Below are 20,245 nucleotides of genomic sequence, written 5' to 3'. Positions count from 1 at the left end.
ATTAGGCTCTAAGTCTGCTCATCAGGCTGCAGGTACAACCCCCACCCTGCAAAGGGGGCTGCCACTGAGCAGACTTCCCAAGGATTTTAATGGGAGTTTCGTGTGAACAGAAGGCAGAAAAATTGGTTTTGTGTATCACCGTCATCATCTGTATACAAAACATTACCCACATGGACTTGTCTAATTTATTTGTAAGAGGAAACTAACTACAGAAACGTGTTCTGCCCTCAGGCACTTGGGTTTACCTTGGGCAGACCAAGCCCCTGAGTGCTCTCTCAATCAGATAAACAGCAAAACTACCGTCCGGGGCTGCAGCTCCAGCGCTGCTGTACGGAAGTACACAGGTGAGCAAGACACAGCCACGCAAATACCCCTTTTTAGCAGGTCAGGGGCTGCRTCTCGGCCCTGCCTGCGGGCAGCACTCCTCGCCCAGCCCCGCACCRTCCCGGCTGAGGGCTGCCCTAACACCAACAATAAAAGCAATAACGTGGGTGTTGGAAAGCCTGCTTTTTTAAGCCCAAGTACTTTATGAAATCTGAACTCAACACAAAGGACAAATAACATATGATCATGCTTAAAATGTAAATAATAATTACTTCAGCTTTTTCACCAGCAGAAAAAGCCCTGGAAATATAGATTTGTACAACACAGGGAGACAGCCTTGTGCCAAGCTTGTAGTAAATATTTGTGTATTATTTATGTAAGTCCTTAACAAGCAATGATGAAATAAAAAGTGCTGCGAGAAAATGAGTGCTTCAAGGTCTAATTAAACAATGCTGAATGTTTTTGCATTGTAATGCTCAAGAGAAAATCACCAACTGTTTTGCGACATGCCTAGAATTTTAAATTTCATTTTCTTGTTCCGGATTGAAATAAAAATAGGGAACTTGATAAAGATTAATTTGATGTCAGGAGGGACATTTGCTCTTTAATTAGATTTCTGTAGCCCTAGCAGTTTCGTTGTGCCGCTGTAGCAAGTCCTAAAAAGCCTGCAGCAGAACTAAACAGTGATCCTCATCTCCACACTTTGCTGGGAACTAATTTCATTTCCTGCCTGTCTGGAGAGGTATTTTCAACAGGCATCAATGTTTTTGTCTTCACAACTGATTTATTCATCAATCTCAATGTGATATTTTAAACCTTTAAATTACATCCAAATCCTAAAGCATCTGTTTATTACACAAGGAAATTGAAAATCTGTCTATGTGATATCATACAAAGATTTTTCCTTAAGGTTATAAAGGAAGTTGACAGATATTAATGATTTTTTTTTTTCTCTTGACCTCATTCGAAGACAAAGCTTAACAAAAAAGAGGAAGAAATCTGGACAAACGCAGCAGGTCCATGAGTTTACTGTATATAATATATACCAGAAAAAATGAGGCTATTATTTTTGGCAGGCTATGCAATCATTTTGCTGTGTACATTTATTTTCTAAAGAAAAAGAAACACCTAGAAGTAGACTGAAATGAGTTATTATATATATATATATATATATATATAAAAATAAAATGCAACATGCATTAATCTTCTACTTCTTTCTTATGCATAAACTTGCAGCCATGGTTACCAGATATTAAGAATCTACTTTTACTTGCTCTGCTGTGAACCAAAGTGGGACAGAGTTTGTAGCGGGACTCCCCATCCCACATGGCTTGGGGATTTGGGGATCCATCCCACAAGGATTTTAAGTAGAGAAGGAGATGCTTCCAGCAGAGGTACTTTAAAAGGTTCCTTAGAAATGACTGAGAATATTTGGGAGAGAGCGAATCCTTGGTTTTATCACTCTGCACGCAAAACAGCACAGTAAAATGGGCCAGAGTACGGCGTAAACCCAGCAAGAAGCAGAAACTGCCGTGTGAGTAGCAAAAGAAATGAATGACTTTTCAAAGGAACAGTTGCAGCTTCAAATGCTGTTTTAGCCTGAACTTCAGAGGAATTGGGCTGATTTGAATGACAAAGGATGAGATTCAGATCACCTGATTCCAGCTAAGTAAAAATTAAACATCTTCTGAAACCTAGTTGTCTAATCTCACATATAATCAGGGGAAAGGAACAGACTGGAGAGAAGGGAGTCTGTATCAGTTAAAAGACGATACATTGATAAGATGCTCATGTGAGCATTTAATAAAAAAAAAATCACACTCCTCTAATCTACTAGGATTCTTTCAGTATGTCAAAAGTGGATGAAAGAAAGACCGTTACAAAATGGCTTTAGACTTTTACAAAGAAAAACTTTAACGCAGCTCCTGCTAAGAATATTTCAGAAAACTATAGTATGATATTGTACAATTCAAAATATAGTCAAAAGCAAGATCTAATTTAAACCTAAGGCTAAGAATAGGACTAAACAGGCATTTTTCATCGTGGAAGAGATTAACAGAGGAGCATCCCATATGTCTACAATAGGGACAATGTTATCTAATTTGCTCATTAAGTGTTTTGGAAGAAAAAGGAATAGAGGAAAAAAGAGGTCTAGTTTCCAGAAGCTATAAAGATTATTAAATAACTCAAATTAGGAAAGATTGTAAAAGGAACTTTTAAAAGATTTACTAATGCTAGGCATATGAACAAAACACATACAGACAAAATGTAGTTTGTCCTGTGCATTTTAGAACAGTTTGGATGCATTGCACCCACTGCATGCTCCACAGCATTAATTGATTTTAAATTAACTGATAATGTGCAGTCATTGAGGATTTTTGGCTCCTAAACTTCTGATCTTCTTGATTTTCAGTAGTTTTCATGGAATCCTTCAGGACACTGTCCTTCTCCAGCTGGCACTTTCTCTGAGCTTGGCAGCAGCAGATGAGCAGGCAAGTGCTGACGGAAGCATGGCAGTACGTGCTGTTCTCCGCGGAGCTGTTGGGGATCAGAGTATTGTCCTTACAGTCGTGTGGGCAGGCGCTGCTTCCATGAACTCCTTGCCTAGGTCAGCAGCTTCTTCTCAGCCCTTCCTCAAAGTTAGTTGGATGATGAGAAGATGAGTTTATATATTTTACRCACTGTCATTTTGGAGGGCTGTGGTCCTGCCTGCCAGGACTAAGGTCCGGGTCTCTGCATAGTTTTTCTCAGAGCTGGCAGTYCTTCAGACCTACTGCCAGTCAGTCTTTGACAAGAAACCATCTCCCTCCTCCTGGAGAAAACAAGTGGCCAAATCTCCCAGTAGCTGTTGTGTTAAAGCAGGGAATTTGCTGGGATTCCCAGGGCACTGAATGTCGCACTAGCAACTCACAAACTATTCCAAAGCTGGATATTGGGGGGGAAAACGAAAGAATAAAGAAAAAAAAAAGCAGAAGAGAAAGATCAGAACCTACCATTGGTGGGAGCTGTCACTGCTACTTCTTACACRTCTACAGCACAACTCTCAGTCTGTAATGGTGGCATCTAGCCAAGGGAGTCTGGGAATGCCTGAGGTAGAAGATTGTTATAAGGCTATTGACACACCTACTCTTCTGTTATTGCAGTGTGATATGAAAAAAATTACCTCCTTCTATAGCTTCTTCTACACTAAAGTGTGTTAGTCTGAGCAGTGGTGAGACATTTGAAAAAAAAGTCTTTCCTGTGCAGGTCATGAAGCAGGGAGGAGGATGCCAATTAGATTTTTTTCTTCCTGCTTCCACAAACTGGAAGCCTGCTGGAGTCTCTGGAAAAGGCTTAGAGTGGCCACACCGTTAACTGTAGGAAATCAAACAGCTGATGGAAGAGGAGCTGAAAAAAAGCTGAATCAGATGCCAACCGTTGCTTTGGCTCTAGCAGCCCACATATTCTCCCATTCTTCTTTGTTGCCTTTCTGTGTGGTAGAGAGGTGTACTCCCTTAGCCAAGCAGGCAGGTTTGGGAGGGGTGGTCCTCCCTCCTCCTTGCCAGAGGCTGGACATACAAGGTAGTTCTACGCCTCCTCATTGCCYGCACTACTGGTAACGTTCTGTGCTGCTGTTACTGCACTGTGGCTTGTTTGGAGGGCTTGTTGGTCTCTTCCATCGTGTTTCTTTCCTTTTTAACATGTTCTGTGTTTGCTCAGTTTGAAGCGAGTGGAGAGCATTGTCTTGATATTTGAGTCAGTAGTCAGTAGCCTTTATTTTCACGTTTCTCAAGACATTTCTCAACTTCTTGCTATATATCTACTAGTGGCCAACCTAACCTTTAATGCTACTAATAAATGCTACTGAGTAATCCTAGGGATAGTGGGTTTTAATATTTCTTGGGTAAGACTGGAAAGAGTCATACCTAAGAGACTAGATAGGATACCACTGTTCAGCAGTGGCATGGAAGATTGTTAGTAGTACCCTTGCTGCTCCAAAATTCAACACAGCTTTTGCTTTGTCTTTGCCAACATCATTCTTTTAAAGGGACTGGATTCTATATTTAAACTAAATGTACAAACTGTATAAAATGTTGTATATTAAACAAACATAAAAGAATATGGAATAAACATCACAAAATCTATAAAGGTAAAGTGAAATCACATAGGACATTCAGAGCTCAAAGTTGTAATACTTTCAAACAAAAATTAAGTGAAAAAAATTTAAAATGGCTGGCAGATGTTTCATGATGCTTAAAAGAGAARTGCTGTTAAGATTGACAGCATAGCATTTCAACAAGTAATAAGTACCTGTCACCTTGAGCGAAGATCAGAAACATCTCTGCAGTCTTACCATGGTTTATAATTAAACATTGCCCTCCTGGACTAAGCAATGTGAGTCAGTAAAAGTATTTAAGCTAACCTTTCATGAGTTTAATAATGAAGAGCAGAACAGTATTTTTTATTTTACCATACTTGTATTTAGTAAAGCAAAAGCTGTAGTATGGCACAGGTATACATTTTGACTTCTAGATATCTTTTTTTCTACAACCTAATGCCCTATGTTTTTTCTCAAGCTAGAAATGACTCAACTACATACAACAGATCTCACAGATGAATGAAAATTCTTCCAAACCATTGACATGGTCACCATACGCTACAAGTGTGCAGCTTAATAAAATAAAAGCATCAGAAGACTCATATTATCCTACCTTATATATCCTACCTTATACAATGGTTCGGAGCAACTCCTAAAGTACTGTTTGTTCATACAATGATGATAATGTGTGTTGTATGTATACCTAATCAGATGGATAAGCAGTATCTAATATCCTCATTACACCTTTTGCTTACCGTTATTGTACTATCTATTGAATAATCAAAACCACCTTTTCAAATCTGTTCAGTAAGCTGTGCCTACCAGCAGTTCTGAAAAAGAAACATATGGTTTGATCTTCTCTTGCTCTGCACTGGTCAAGTGACTCTAAGWTTGGCATAAAATAGTTGATTCTAATTTGGGGAAAACTGAATCACTTTGTAAGACCAGACTCACTGGAATATAACAATATGATCTCAACAGGCTGCTGTCGCAGCTGTCATTCTTCATACTTTGTCACTAACCAGACAATGGCATTGGGTCTCCGTCCACTGTTTTGCCTTTCATTGCTCTGCGTTTGCAGTTTTAATTGAGACTGGGATTTCTGTCAGGCTTAGGATCTCTAGCCAGCCCTTCCTAGATCTAAGACTAAGTAGCTTGCTGAGCTACTTCCAGCTACCGRAGTCTCGTGCTAACTCCTGAGTTTCTCTGAGGCTTGCATATGGGCTTTGCCAGGAAACTCTCCGGATTTCTAAGTAATAGGAAAACCTTCAGAAATACATGACAGGGAAAGACTCCACATTTGTGTGTGTGGTCATAAGTCTACTGAGCTTTACTCTCAGCATGAAAAGTATGTTGGACTAGGCAAAAATTGTAAACCATTTACAAATCTTCCTTCCTGCCTGATTACTCAAAATTTTTCTTGGGACTAAGATCAAGGTCTCTGAGGCAATTCAGATTATCCTGGGCTTCTCTTAGTTTATGTCCTGAACAGAATTTATCTGTTCAGATTGCTTTCACCTTTGTTTTTTTGTCTTATTTTGGAAAATGCYACTCTCTGATAAATCAGTTCTCCTAGCCATGAGCAGTGTTTTGYATTCAGGAGTTCCCCTCTCTTAGACCATTCTTGAGATTAAATGCTTCTTGTTTGTAAGGCAAATGCTATATGCCTTGTTAGAAAACATGAATTTATGGAGAGATATTCAAAATGTATAGCAGGTTCATAACTGTGAATTGTCAAGCAGAACTGACAAGTTGTATGCATACAAATTCCTGAGATTCTTGCAACTCCATAGAAGAAATTTTCACTGTAACACCTCTTTGCAAAGCAAGATTTTATTATTGCTAGTCAAATCTCAGCCAATACAAAGGGAAATCTGTTCTCATGAAATCAGCAGGGTTAATCTGCTCCATCCCTCCACAGGACTAGGACCAAAACTCCAAGTAATACGACTGGCCTGTATTCATTCAGATTCYCAAACAAATGTATCAAGAATTGACTACGGGAAACACAGATTGAAAAGAACCTCACCCTACTGGGATACGGAGGATAGACCACTTATTTCCAGGAATACAGCCTGCCTACCTACCAGAATGAGGGCAAGAATGTAGCATAAATTAACATGCTTGTGCTCATTTAATCTAACATGCACAATAGAGTCTGCTATGCTTCGCATTCCCTCTGTCCGCTACGTATGACAGTCAGCACAAGTACACATGGCACATGCTACAGTCGTATCTTTTTCTAGACATGSCTGCATTTTGTTTATAAAATAGACATTCTCAACACCTTTAAATTTCAGTTATACTTCTGGGTACTTTCTGCCTTGTAGATAGATCCAAGGAGTAACAGACACTTCTATTTAAAGCATGACTCCTGAATATGTGGGGGAGAGAGTGTTCACAAGAACATGATTAATGTTGGTAGCACAAACAGTTGCGCTGAAAGTCCTCATCATTTAGGTAAACTTCTTCATTTGTTCTCATCTTTGAAAGGCTAAGCTCTTGGACTATACTACTGCAGTTTTGGAACCCTGTAAAATTAAAGCTAATCCATGGTCCTAAATCACTCTAACTCTCAACTTCTGGATGATTTCCACTTCCTCAACCACCCCTCCCACCCCCTCAAAGAAACTGTTCCCCAACAACTGAAAAACTCAACTTACTTGCTGCATTGTAGGTGAATGTAGAGCAGACTGGACCTGCATCGGTAGCTGGTTTCCAATGGACTGCTGCATTGTAATTGGCTGGTGTTGCTGTATGTTGAGATGCTGGTGCAGAGGAGGGCTGATCTGGAGCGGTGGTGGTGGGGACACGGCCATGTTTGCTATAGAAACAGTCACTGGCATTTGGTTGTTGGGCTTAGGTGCTATGTTCCTGGGGATATTGGCATGCATGGCAGTGATATGAGGATTCATTCCCGGTTGTTGGTGGTAGTGGGAACTGAGGTACAGCGCAGAGTGAGCCTGGGCAGGCCCATGAAACACTGACTGCTTTGAATTTATCATCTGAGGTTGCTGGGAGGCCTTGACATCAACAGGTTCACTATAGCTCTGTTGAGGGAAAAAAACCCAAAAAACAAAAAAAACAGACAATACTTAGAAGCTACAAAATGTTGTTGTTTCCCCCCAAAGTTCTCCTTACTGCAGAGATGGACCTTTGCACCATTCTCTCGCTTCAATAGTCTACAGAATGGTTTGAYGCAAAGTGTAGTTGCAAACATCAATGTTCTGTAATGGTAATTTGGGATACTGGAGAATTTCATTTTCTTATGGGTTTCACTATGGGAGAATATATATATATATGGACCATCAAAATATCCTTTCCATGAAGCTTGGTTATTACAGTAGAAAAAAAGTTAATTCTTATTACCTTACATATTTTTCTTCAGCATCATAAAAAAAGAGGTTAGCCCCTCTGCTTCCTGGCCTAACCTGACATTTTGCTTTTTCAAAACTTGGAACTGGCATTGCTGACCTAATAACCTACACAACAGAGAAAACCAAGCCTGTCACATTTATTCCCACAAGCAGTCATTACTACTATCCTCAAATTTGATGGCCTAGTTGAAAACAGATTCAAGAGGGTGGGATCTAGCAAAAACCTGCAGTGATCTTTGACATGTCATTTTCCTGCTCCATGCACCATTTTCCCATCTACAGAACAGGCATAAGAATTTCAGTGTCCTTTATTACACATGTTGACAGCTGCTAATAGTGTTATATTACAGCTAGCTAATGGTGACAAGGCCAAACCTCATGCACACTTGTTCTACTGCACTGAATAAATATGCTAAGTGCTGTGCCRATGCCTTTATTTTGAAGTATTCTTTGTTGGGACACTATCCACACCTGTATCTACCATGTTTCACAAGCTGTGCATGCAGAAAAATAAGAGTATTCTCAATTACTTCACTTTTATCAAAACTTCCGTTCTGAATCTAGCGAAAAAGTTTTGTTCAAAACTGACAGAACCAGATGGTCTGCATAAATGGTCTTCATCAAACACGAACCATCTCACTAAAGCTTGACGAATACTGMATGGAATAATAGAAAATACATATATTTTTCAAAAATGTTATAATATAGTCTAAGCTCTTAAGCTTTTAGTAATAAAATATTTCCAATAATGAACGGGATAATATATTTATTTCTAATGTTTATAGTTTACATTTGATTTACAGTCAGTTTGTTGTTTTCCGTACTCTCCTTTCCTTAGATCTTCTAACTGAGTCACTAACTACACGTGCTCAAAGAAGTGCTGAAAAGATTTAATATTTAACTCTCYTGTGCTTATGGGTGGGGACCTGAATCATAATTTAGCAGTTAAGGCACACTGGGATTAAWAGCCAGTGAAAGGTGAAACATGCTGGAAAAAAATGGCAGAAATGTCCCTCTGGAGAGAGAAGTCACTTTGTCCAAACAAGGGCTGGAAGATGCATATATGCCCTTATTCTGTGACCTCCATGTCATGTTTGCTCAGTTTACAAGTCAAAGTAAGTTTCGCGTTCCTCTCCGCGCTGCGGGGTCAGCGCAGCCGAAGGAGGTCTATTTGTATTCCTTCTGAAGGACGTACCTTCACCAACAATCAGCCGSCGTGCACATTACTGAAATTGGTTCATTACATGCGATGCTAAAGACGAAAAAGATAACTTCATTTTCGCTAAGTAAAACTGCAGTTCTAATAGCAAGAAAATTTATTTTCTCCAGTAAACTAAGGAAAATTAAATGAATATGGTAAAAGGAAAGCAAATGTCTGTCTCTGCATCTGCCTCGCTCTGCCTGCATGTGGGTGTGCACGTGGGCAATATGTATTATATCCATGCTTGCAGGACTGAGATACAGAGATAAAGAAACACAGATAGCAAAAGATAAGACCTGAAAGCATGTTCAAAATTCTACCAGCTATTTTGGCATTTTTTTTCAACTACTGAGCATTAGTTCATGTGGACGTAAGAAATGCTTTTCCTCTCTGTTCGCAGTAATATTTGCCCAATAAGTGTGAGAACAAAGACTGGTGGGTTTGCAGAAATTTTGGAGATTCAGAAGGTTTGCTAATTAGAGGCATGACCAGGACCCTCCTCTTCAGCCTGCCAGGCTCTTTGCACATTACAGGAGCTGTATTCTGTGCTCTTTTTGGAGAACYGTGAAGATTTGTTGTGTGCATCATCCCTTTATGGGAACACTTTGCCTTCCATGACGTACCCAGTAGAGCAATGACAATTTCTGCTGAAGTTTCTGAGGTCAGAGAGGTTAAACAATTCCTCCCAGTGAGCAGGTATCAAACAGCCTTTGTGGCACTCTTCATGACATAGTRATATATATTTGTATTTCACTTGTGACTGGAAAGATGTTGCCAAACACCTCTTTAACAAAGATRTAATGAATTAGCTTAATCACTGGGGAAACCGTGGCTCTCAGTTCACACATAAGTGGTGAACGCGTGGCCCATACTGATAACATTACAGAGATATCAGATACTCAGTGTCATGTAATAATTGAAATACAAAATTATGTTAGGAGGAATTGCATAGTCTTAGGCCCAGAGATGAATAACACTTGCTTTACCCTGAGAAGTGTGTTTGCAAAGGGATTGGAAAGGAACAGCTCCAGCTGTCTGAAGCTATCAGTCATCTTTCCATATATTTCACTATATTCTGATATAATACAACACTTCAATTTCAGACAAGTATTTTGCTGTTACTTAGGATGCTTTAAATCATATGTGATCTGAAGCCAAATTGTCCAATATCAGTGTGAAACACATCAATATTATCAGTTACTGGGAATCTTGATAAATGAACCTATTAAATGCTATCCTCCAACATACTGCACTTTCAGCTTTTTCTAAGGCTGGGTCATAAACCTTTGCTTTTGTAAGTATTGTTGAAGCTAATGGAATAGGTGATGTCACATATTTTGGCTTTGTTATACTGCTTTGCTGTCAAATATACCAAGAGGTGCATATGGCACATCGGCCACACTCTGTTATTGCAGGCACGCTTACTGCTTTCACAGATTTGAATGGGCATTGCACCTGTCCAATATAGCATCAGTCTTTTAGATAAGGACAGCACTTTTATTAGAAGTAAAACTGGGAATTAAGAAAGAAGAAATCTCATTAGCAATAGGGGCTCCAAATGCACATATATATACTGTAACATTGCTGGTTGAAATTCAGTAATTTTCACTTGTCCTATCTGAGGGAAAGAGTATGGAAATCATTTCAAAAAGCACTCTAATTAATTAATCTGCCCACAGACAAGACAGAGAATTTTCACTTCCAATTTCTGCCCCAGAGTTACAAGTTACATTTATTTGCAGCTATATACAGTGGAAACCAAAGTTACTAATCAATATGCAAAAGCCATCAAACATTAAACCCTTATCTTCTACATATGCAATGAGAAAATTTATCACAACTCTATTAGAATTATGATTTTGTAGACCCACCACTAGAGGGTGATAGAATATTGTCTTTAATTAATGGTAGGAAGAGGTATTGTACGTATACCTTAGCCAATATATTACAGGACTGAAAACAAGCTTTTCTCAATAGTTCCTCATGCTCTCTGAGTGGCTTATGCTTGTTCTTGAGTTTAGCTCAAAGCCTTACTCCAAATCTTAAGGCTATTTTTATTCAAGATTCAACAAATCTTAAGAGTAATCTCATCCCATTAAGGTTATGAATAAGGTTTCTTAGGGACCTGCCTTTCCCTCTAACATAATCTAATACTGCTATCTGCATTAAAAAAAAACATCAGAGGGTSAAGGCAAAGTAAGTCTGGTACCAGGGCCAAGCAGTGGAACACTGCAGAAAAACGTACAACTGTATTGTAGGCACAACCCCAAACCCACTTTTTTGACAAGAAAGCCACTGTTTGACAGAAATGCGAAGAAAAAAAAAAGAAAATCCAATATAAAGAAACCAAAATAGTAAAGAAAGGGAAAAGAAAGAAATTAAAATAGAATTAACATTAATATAATCCTTATGATGAATATATTAATTAAATTATATTTAATATAATCATAAATAACATAGATTATCCTGTCTAATAGCAGGAAAGTAAGGAAACAGCTTATTTTGGCTCTATACCTAAGCACCAATGCATGTATTATAYTATATATAGCATGCTATGCTATAAATAAGATAGTATCAAAGCTGGTAAGTGCAGCTTATGGAAGACCTTGGTGAGTGATCCTCAGTTTGTCCACAAAATCATCCTACTTCTACCATCTTTGCAATGAAATGTGTTGTTATACTGGTGAACACAGCCTGCAGATAYAAATTCTCATAATTATCTCTCATAATCCTGCCTCTGTCTTCTCTTTAGAGGTGCTGAGCGYTGATCATTATGCAGAAAGCTTGGAAAGCACTGAATCAGGGTTTTCACTCAAGTTTTCACTGAACTTAGGCCTTTCCTTCCAATTCTAGGGCAAGGCGAACTCTCCCATCCACTTTCTACTTGTCTACTGCGTGCCAAAACTCCTTGTGCCCATTGGCCAACTTAAAGAACTAAGGGGTTAAGCACTGCCCACCCAGTTGTGCCGTGCTTCCCTACGGGGACCTGCCCTGGCAGCACCGATCCGCGTACTCACTGCGGACTGAAGTCAGGCACAGGGAATTCAGGCAATTCCTTCGAGGAAGGTGACACTGGGATTTGTTTCACCCCAGCGCTCGTCACCCATTCCTGCCACTGAGAAATGATCTGCCGTACAGACAGCCTGCTAAATCCAGCCACGCCAGAGATAAGAGCAAGAGTCTAGTGATACCAGTCTGGCAATCAGATAGTTTCCTTCAGGATGATATTTTCCTTCCACTTTGAAAAGTCTTTAGTTGCTTTTTAAACCCTCACCTGCAGATCTGAATAACCAAACAGCTGTTGAAGCCTACAAATGAGTTTTGGTTTTCTTTCTGAATTGTGGCTGCCTTCTGGCTACTATCAGCTCTTCTAACCTCACTTCTGTAGAAAAAGAAACAGCAGCCAGCTGATTGAAAACAAAGCAAGGATACATTTTAATAAGGCAGTATTCTAAGGGTCTGACTCCTAGAAAACTGAATTTAATGGAAACCCTCCTATTAACTTTAATGGAATTTGGATCAGAGCCCAACATTGTTACCTCAATATTACTGACTGTATGTCCATTTTTATTTATCATGAAAATCAGGTACGGCCTGGCCAACAGAGGCTGAGAATCATTCCCAGCTGATGTGTACTACTTTTTCCCTAAACGTCTGCAGAACTATAGCTAGAAGCTAAAAGCACCTAAACTTACTTTATTTCGCCCTCTTAACATGTTAAAGGAGTTATTGTTAGAAAGGAAGCCATCAAGCAGGAACTTTTATATATACATATATATGAACATCCTCAGTTCACACACACACATATGCTTTATTTTCAGCATTCTTAGCCTATTGTAATTTATGGCACTATAATATATATGGGAATTAGATAAATGCTTTTGCAATAATTTAATTCCAGTAAGCAGTTCTCAATTAATATTGCCGTTTGCAATATGAAATCAAAAAGTTAATGTTGTTTCAAAGAAACCATAGTTGTTCTACTTGCAGAGAACACTGTTAATTTTTTCTCAGTCTATTTGTATCACGAAAATAACTAAAGCATCAAAATCTTTCAGCTGAAGCAATATAATTTTAGTAGTTTACAGAACAGATATAACCAAAACACTTTTTTTATTAACATCTGCAATTAAGCTCCCCTCTACAGTAAAATATGCATAATCTTGTGGAACTAGTGCACATTCAATGAATGTTTCCAGTACTGCTATATATGGTGGCTTTTAAACACTTGCTGACAGACCTCCTCAAGGACAAAGAGTCTTACAGCCAATATGCTTTCCACCAAGGCAAACAGCTTTACCTGCAGGTAAATGTATCTAACCTCAGAAGAATTTTTTGCATAGCCAAAATGTTATAAGGTTTTATTGTAAATATTGTAAATAAACCTACTAGTTGCTACACTGTCCCTTCTCATGACTGCCACATACACATCTAATGACTGGTGTAGCTGAGAGGCTTGAGCCACATGGAGGAATTCAACAATTTTCTGACTCTACGACCAGAATGAAGTTATCATTCAGGTAATAACAGCGATGATGTCAGCTGGCAGCAGCTAGGTCCAGACTGTATAGGCCTTGCCTTTGAGAGGCTGTGATCTAACCTTGGCAGGTCTGACTCAGCTTTAAACGAACTATCTCCAGTACTGTGATGTTAAAGAAGTAGATACAAGGAAATTGGCTGAATATGTACACAGCTACAAAGCTTACCTAAGCTTAACTTTGCATCTGCTGTCTTCGCTGTCTATTYGGTAGAAGGAACATCTTGAATTGTTTATTCCTTCTCTCAGCTTTTTTGTGTTCCCATAATCCTGTCCCTTTTTAATGTCTTTGAGATTTTAGGTCACCTCCAACCCCAAGCCTGTCCTTGAAAAGAATCCGTTCTTCAAGCCTGCATGGACTCAGCCATTTTTATTAATACTCCTTTGAAGCTGTTTATGAGAGAATGACTTATCTCTGGCAGTATTTCCCTTTCCTGCTTAGGTCTTTAACTTCTTTAGATTCATTTGACTTAACTCTATTCACTCCAGTAGAGACTTTATTCCAGCACACCATTGCGCACATTTATAATGCAGCCACTTTCCTACCTAAGTCACAGGAGGCTCTTAGCAAATGACGTTCCATATTTTGCTAATTCCAGTCATCTACTGAAAGAACAATATTGTGGACTCTAGAGAGTTCAGAAGCTTTTGACACATCCTTGATGCTTCAGAACAAAGCAGCAAGCCATTGCTTGTCATCTATAATTAGCCAAGGTGACTCAGAAGAACATCTTCAAATCTGAATATACATTTTGTCATCATCTACAGGGGATTGTCGTGGATTCATTCAGGATATGTAGGTAGAAATGGATGTTTTATGAATGTAATCTTAATACATGTGATAAAGGATATGCAACTTTAATTTGGTACAAGTGTTTTAATTCCCCAAATGGAAGCACTATGCTAATAATGAAATCCTATCTTCTTTTATTAATTTACTTTAAAAACAAACACAATYCCTTCCCAAACCAAAAGATGGCTACTCCCAAACTCAAGACACTTTGGTCATTTTTGGCTGCAATGATGTGAGAACCTCTCCAACTTTTTGCACTGCTGAAGCTTCACACAGTTTAACCTCAAATCCAATTCACAGCATTAGCTTAAGTATAATTTACTCTACTTTTTCAACTAGGGTAGAAACTTGGCTTCAAAGCAACCCAGCTAAGGTATGTTGGATGAGAAGTTGGCTTGCTTTGCATTATCATCAGATTTGACAGTTGTTCTAYGAATTTACATGTTCATTTACCAGATACKCTGATACACCACACACTTGCATATACGTAACTTTATGATTCCTTGAAAATTTCTGATTGTATCATAATAACCCCAGAAACAAAGACTGATGTATCACAGAAACATGAAGTATCTGCTGTAAAAGCCTTACTTTATAATTTTCCCAGACAGGGATTCTAATGTTTAAGGGAAAAAAGTAAAATCTGTATCACCCATAGGTACATATGATCACTGAGTTTTTGTTAATGTTGTTTTAAGGGAAACACTGCCAATAATCTTGTAGCACTTTAATATCCACAAAAAAATTGGTTTTAGGCATCAGAGAGCGCCATATCTTTTATTTATTCTTTCTGTAACGCTTCCACAGAGAACAGCTGAAATTGTTTTCCAAACTTCTGAAACATCTGCATGGACTAGCACAAGATATAATACAGGAGCCTCCAAAATTGAACCCAAGTGCCTTTGTGTGAGTAGAAGGACTGCTGCTCTCCTTATATACAACGGCCCAACTGATTAAAGCACTTACTAGGAGGCAAGACAGTTCAGTGCTCTGTTCTGCCTGCAAGCAGCTGGTTATTTCAGGGAGGAGTGAGACAGGATCCTGTGCTCCCCTGCATTAGAAGCTGAGCCACTAAGCAGAGAATTCAGGATTCATTGCAGAAAACAACTCATGGAGGGAGGTGCCTGTACATCTGCATTTTCTTAGGAGTAGGGAGATGCATGACCTGGTTTCTGCTCCTGTGACAGCTGACACTTATTTTGCTTTTCATATTGTGAGTGCTCTTGCCACGTATACATACAAAATAGGAAACTAACACCATCATGATTACTGATTTTTTTTTCCTGTTTATATGGTCTCCATTTTGCTTTTTACAAGAAGCCAAACTTATCAGTGCGTATTCATTTGCAGTCTCCAAAGGCCTCAATGGAATTCCTTAGGCTATTCAATTATATTAAAATATAGGCAATGCTACACATGGGACACATATTTTGGATGCTTCAAAACTCTCTGGTTACAAATTGCTATGCTTATGGCATTAAGGCAATGCCAGGCTTACTGGATCTGACCTTTAGTTCTTTATGAAAAATAACTGCAAGTGGAGGCTAGGAAAGTTAAGTCTGCCATATACTTCAAGAAGCAATATTACATGTTCAAAAGATTTGTACTATTCTCAATACTTAAAAACATCCAGTATGTCTGTTGCAATGTCAAGTGAGGACACCTCTTTGACTTAGATACAGCACCAGAGTTTTGAAATATGCTTGAGTATTCTGAATTTGAATAATATTCTCCTCACTGAGAGGTTTTAGTTCCAGCCAGAGCTGCTAAAATATGTCTGAAATATGTATGAAATTTGAAGTTGTGCCACTATACAGAAGAGAATTAAAGATTCATTTAGCCAGAAAGCACAAAACAAGAAGRAGGAATCTTCTTTGTACTCTTTAAAAAAATAATTTTATACCTCTATATTTAACATACATATATGTACCATGTATATACATATGTATTATGTTTATGTAAAATATATATTATGCATGTGTTTTTATATGGACATACACATATGTACATTATGCACATATATTTAACATTTATCCTATATATCTACATTAAATATATATATTTGAAAGACAGAGCAAAAGCTCTACTGTCAGCCAGAAAAAAAGGCAGGTTAAGCTAGAAAAAGTGCTTGTTTTATGAAAAAGTAAAATTGCAATTCACAGCATTTTATGAATGCTGTACAAATTACCAGATACCATAGACTGCATTTCTGGACCTGAATGGTACTAAAAGTTGCAACTAAGGGCAAATATAAAGACACTTGTTTACAATGCAAAGGCTTAGTCAGTATTATAAGCAGTATGGCAATCTGCATAGCAGAAGATATAATGCTTTGTAATGTGATTTTTGCTATACATATCAAGTTCCACACATGAACAAGCTCAAATACAGCCCCATTAATTTCAATCACTGCAAAAAAGAAGAGAAAAACATAGTAAACATATTGATAGATTTAACAAGGATTAATGCATAAAACATTTATGCAATCGTATGTTTACCTTATTTACTGAGCGGTAGTCCTATTTTATAAAGGCACCACTGAAACATTTCAAAAGGTACTAGAGATGGGCTGACAAGACTTCTATTGAAGTTTCTGGTGCCACTTCAATTCTTTTCAGTTATAATTTTGTCAAATATCACAGCCTGAAAGTACATACTAGGTATCTAGGTGACTTTTGTGTGTGCATGTGTGTATGTGATAAATTCCAACAAGAATAGTTTAGTTTTGTCAAGAATGAACCTAGAGGAAAGTAAAGCACAACTCTCTTTCAAAAAAAAAAAAAATTGCCCTCAAGATACAATGGAACAGGGACTTCAGATCTGGAAGGGACGATGGCAGATTGTGTCAAAGATGACCATCCTGTCTTCCCATGAAATGCAACCCAAATTTATAAACCAATTGGATAGCCAGTGAAATGCTCCCAACCCTCTCATCCCCAATTTGTATTTGACCAAATTCCTACATGATCAAAAACACATTTATTCCCCTCAGGTAACTTCAATTATTAAAGCTGATTAGATGTGCATTTAAAACTCAAGGCTCTATTTGACTAAGAGTCGGAGGTCAGTCACAGGTTCCTTCATTAGGCTCCATAATGCCAGGTGCATGGAGAAGCAAGTGAGGGTCAAGGACAAGAGAAAGGACCAGGAAAAGGTCTGACCAAAGTCAATATTTGGGTGCAGGGAAGAGGGAAGAAAGAAGAAGAGCAAAAAACCAAAGTGTTGAGTATTGCAGAGAAATCTGTAGACCCTACACAACACACCTTCACCCCTTGGGATGGAAACCAGAGGTCTTGAATTTCAGAATTCTACTGTCAAGAAGAGGCTAAGACATCTCCTGGAAAAACCAGCATGTCCCATGTCTGTGTTGGGGAAAGACAAGCTCATATTCTGATTAGGTATTCCAGCAGCTCAAATGGTATTGATGAGCACAGCGAATTTAACAGCAGATCTGATCCACAGAGGTATAAAGTGGCATATGTCAATTCCTTTGTGTTTTGGAAAAATGAAGACTTGCAAATCTTGCACTTCCTACAGTTTGGATGGCAAGTGGATGTCCTGATGTTTGATGTGAACTACCACCGAGCAGCTCCCTGCTGCCACCCAACTGGTTCTGAAGCCATTGGAGCTTTGCTATGGACATGGAAAGTACAATATCACTCAAATACTCTGAAAAACAAAGTCCTGCATGCCTCAAAGCAGGACATCCAAGAAGAGCAAAAACTTTCTTTCACAATGTTTTAGTTGTGTTTGAAAACATGGACAATACAAACCTCCTGCTCCAGAGTACCACTGACAAGGTGAATTAACAATCTTTTTACACTACAATGCTGTTGAAAATGCTGGGTAGAAAAGCTCTTAAGGAAGCAGGGCTCTTCAATATGCCCTAAGTACAACACAGGGTCTTCCACAGTGAACATCTGATTATAAGCAGGAAATGAGCCTCACACTGAATGAGGCTTRAAGTATAAAACATACTACGTGATCAAATTGCTAATAATTGCATTAAAGCATTTCTGGAAAAGGTTTGTTACTTCTGGCATGTCTTAACTTTTGAGAACATGGTCCTGTAATCTTAATAACATCCTCTAAAGGTAACATTTGCGTAGGGTAATATAATAGATGGAAATAATAGAACAGATGGACTCCACATAATGAATCTTAATAATATATTACATATATTACTTTGTGCTTACATGCTTATCTAAAGAACCACAAATCTTCTGGTGCTATATAAATATTTAATAATGATAATATAGACTATACTGATCTAATATTACACCTGGGCTCTTTACTTGTTTATACCAAACTGAGCTTGCTTTAGTTATATAGCAGCTCTGTTGGATTCACTGAGCCTATTCATGTGAGTAAGCAATTAGGACTTGGCTTCATTAAGTTTATATTTCGATGCTTTCCACACTAGAGAAAAACATTGTATTATGGAGAGAATTTGAATAAATGCTTAAAAGTTAAGAAAATGCTTCAGTGCTTTTCTGACTAAAAGCAGATTTAAACATATGCACAAATGGCTTCATGCATGGAACTAGTCAACAATCTTTAAAAATAATTTTCTAAAAACAAACCCCAGAAAATGCCATGAAAATACTTTTCTCTTTTCCCAGAAAATAAAACTGAAGTAAAAATCTCAGTTTTGTTATATTTATCTTTCAAAATAAAACCATTTAGAGTTTTATATAAACAGTCCATGATGTGCTGAATAATGATATCTGAGCTATTTTCACAAGTAAAGAGTTGGCTTCATATGTATCTTCAAAATCTATTGGAATATTTTGAGGTTTTTTGACCTATCTTTTGCCAAGAAGTTGGCTATTTCAAACTAATTGGTATCTACAGAAGGGAACTTTGTTAAAGCATCACCATTTGGAAAATTCCTTTTTAAAGATCGGCCTGTATTCCTGTACCTATAGTTTTTTCTCTTATAATAATAATTTGTTAGAATAATAGTTATAATTTCTTCTTCATAATACCTTAACCAATGCATTGGTGTTTATGATGGGAGTTACAAATTTAAAATGCATAATACCTCACACAAAAAATGAATGAGATAACATCYATATTTCAGATTTTGAAATTCAGCACAAACACTGTCTAAATACTAAGATAATGTACAAAGATGTATGAAAGATCCTTGCACAGGTAATCATATAATCTTTCCCCTGAAAATGTGTAAAAATTCATAAAACATATGGACTTGTAGAGTATATAACTAAATTAAGCCTCAATACACTCAAAACTACCAAAAAGTTCTCTTGCTGTAACATATGCGTATTCTTCAAGTACTGCCATCTTTATTTCTAATATTAGTTTTATTTATGTAGGAGCAAAATATATCTAAATTTGACCTGTGAAACAGGTGTAGAACAGGTGATCCTAACCAGTACGATTCTGAAGTTGCTCTATTGTTATTTCACATTAACACATACAATAATAATTTCACATTCACACATACAATAATTTCACATTCACACATACAATAATTTCACGGTCTTCTGCAAGTTTTAAACAGCCCATTACAAAGTCATAGGCACTAAGAATGTTTGTATAAATCAGTACCTAAAGTTGCTAGTGGTTGTATACCAGGGATACATTTCATGTTCCAGTACAAAAGCCGCCACATGACTTATGTTGCGATCATACAAATTGCTTGCTCAATGTAAAATGAAAATCCATGCCTTCACATGACGGCTCGCTATGCAAGCCAAGCTTGACCTTTCCTGCACTGTGGTTGCAAGGTAAAAGTCAGTATTTAAAAAGAAACCTAGGCATTGCGTACGTGATACGGTTTTCCTCTTATAGGTAGGCTGGTTCTTGCCAGGTATGGCATCTCTGTTACACTGTGGTCTTTTACAGGTATATGCTCCCTTGTTCAAATGCGATGCTCCTCCCAGCCTGGAGAAGTGCTCTCACCAAGAAC

At 38.0% G+C, this 20,245-nt stretch overlaps 1 protein-coding gene across 2 annotated transcripts in view; it reads right to left on the bottom strand.

Annotated features, from left to right (window-relative positions):
• TOX (thymocyte selection associated high mobility group box) overlaps nt 1–20,245 on the bottom strand; it is a 218,967-nt gene that overhangs the window by 4,694 nt on the left and 194,028 nt on the right. For both annotated transcript variants that reach the window (XM_085313560.1, XM_085313561.1), the window contains one exon: nt 7,066–7,452. In XM_085313560.1, coding sequence (XP_085169686.1) covers nt 7,066–7,452 — 387 coding nt within the window. The remainder of the gene's footprint in view (nt 1–7,065; nt 7,453–20,245) is intronic.

Source organism: Rhea americana, unplaced genomic scaffold, assembly GCF_003343005.1.
Source record: "Rhea americana isolate MKP2758 unplaced genomic scaffold, rheAme1 scaffold_39, whole genome shotgun sequence".
Lineage (NCBI taxonomy): Eukaryota > Metazoa > Chordata > Aves > Rheiformes > Rheidae > Rhea > Rhea americana.
The sequence above is the reverse complement of the archived record's forward strand: the minus strand, read 5'-3'. Positions and strand labels throughout refer to the sequence as shown.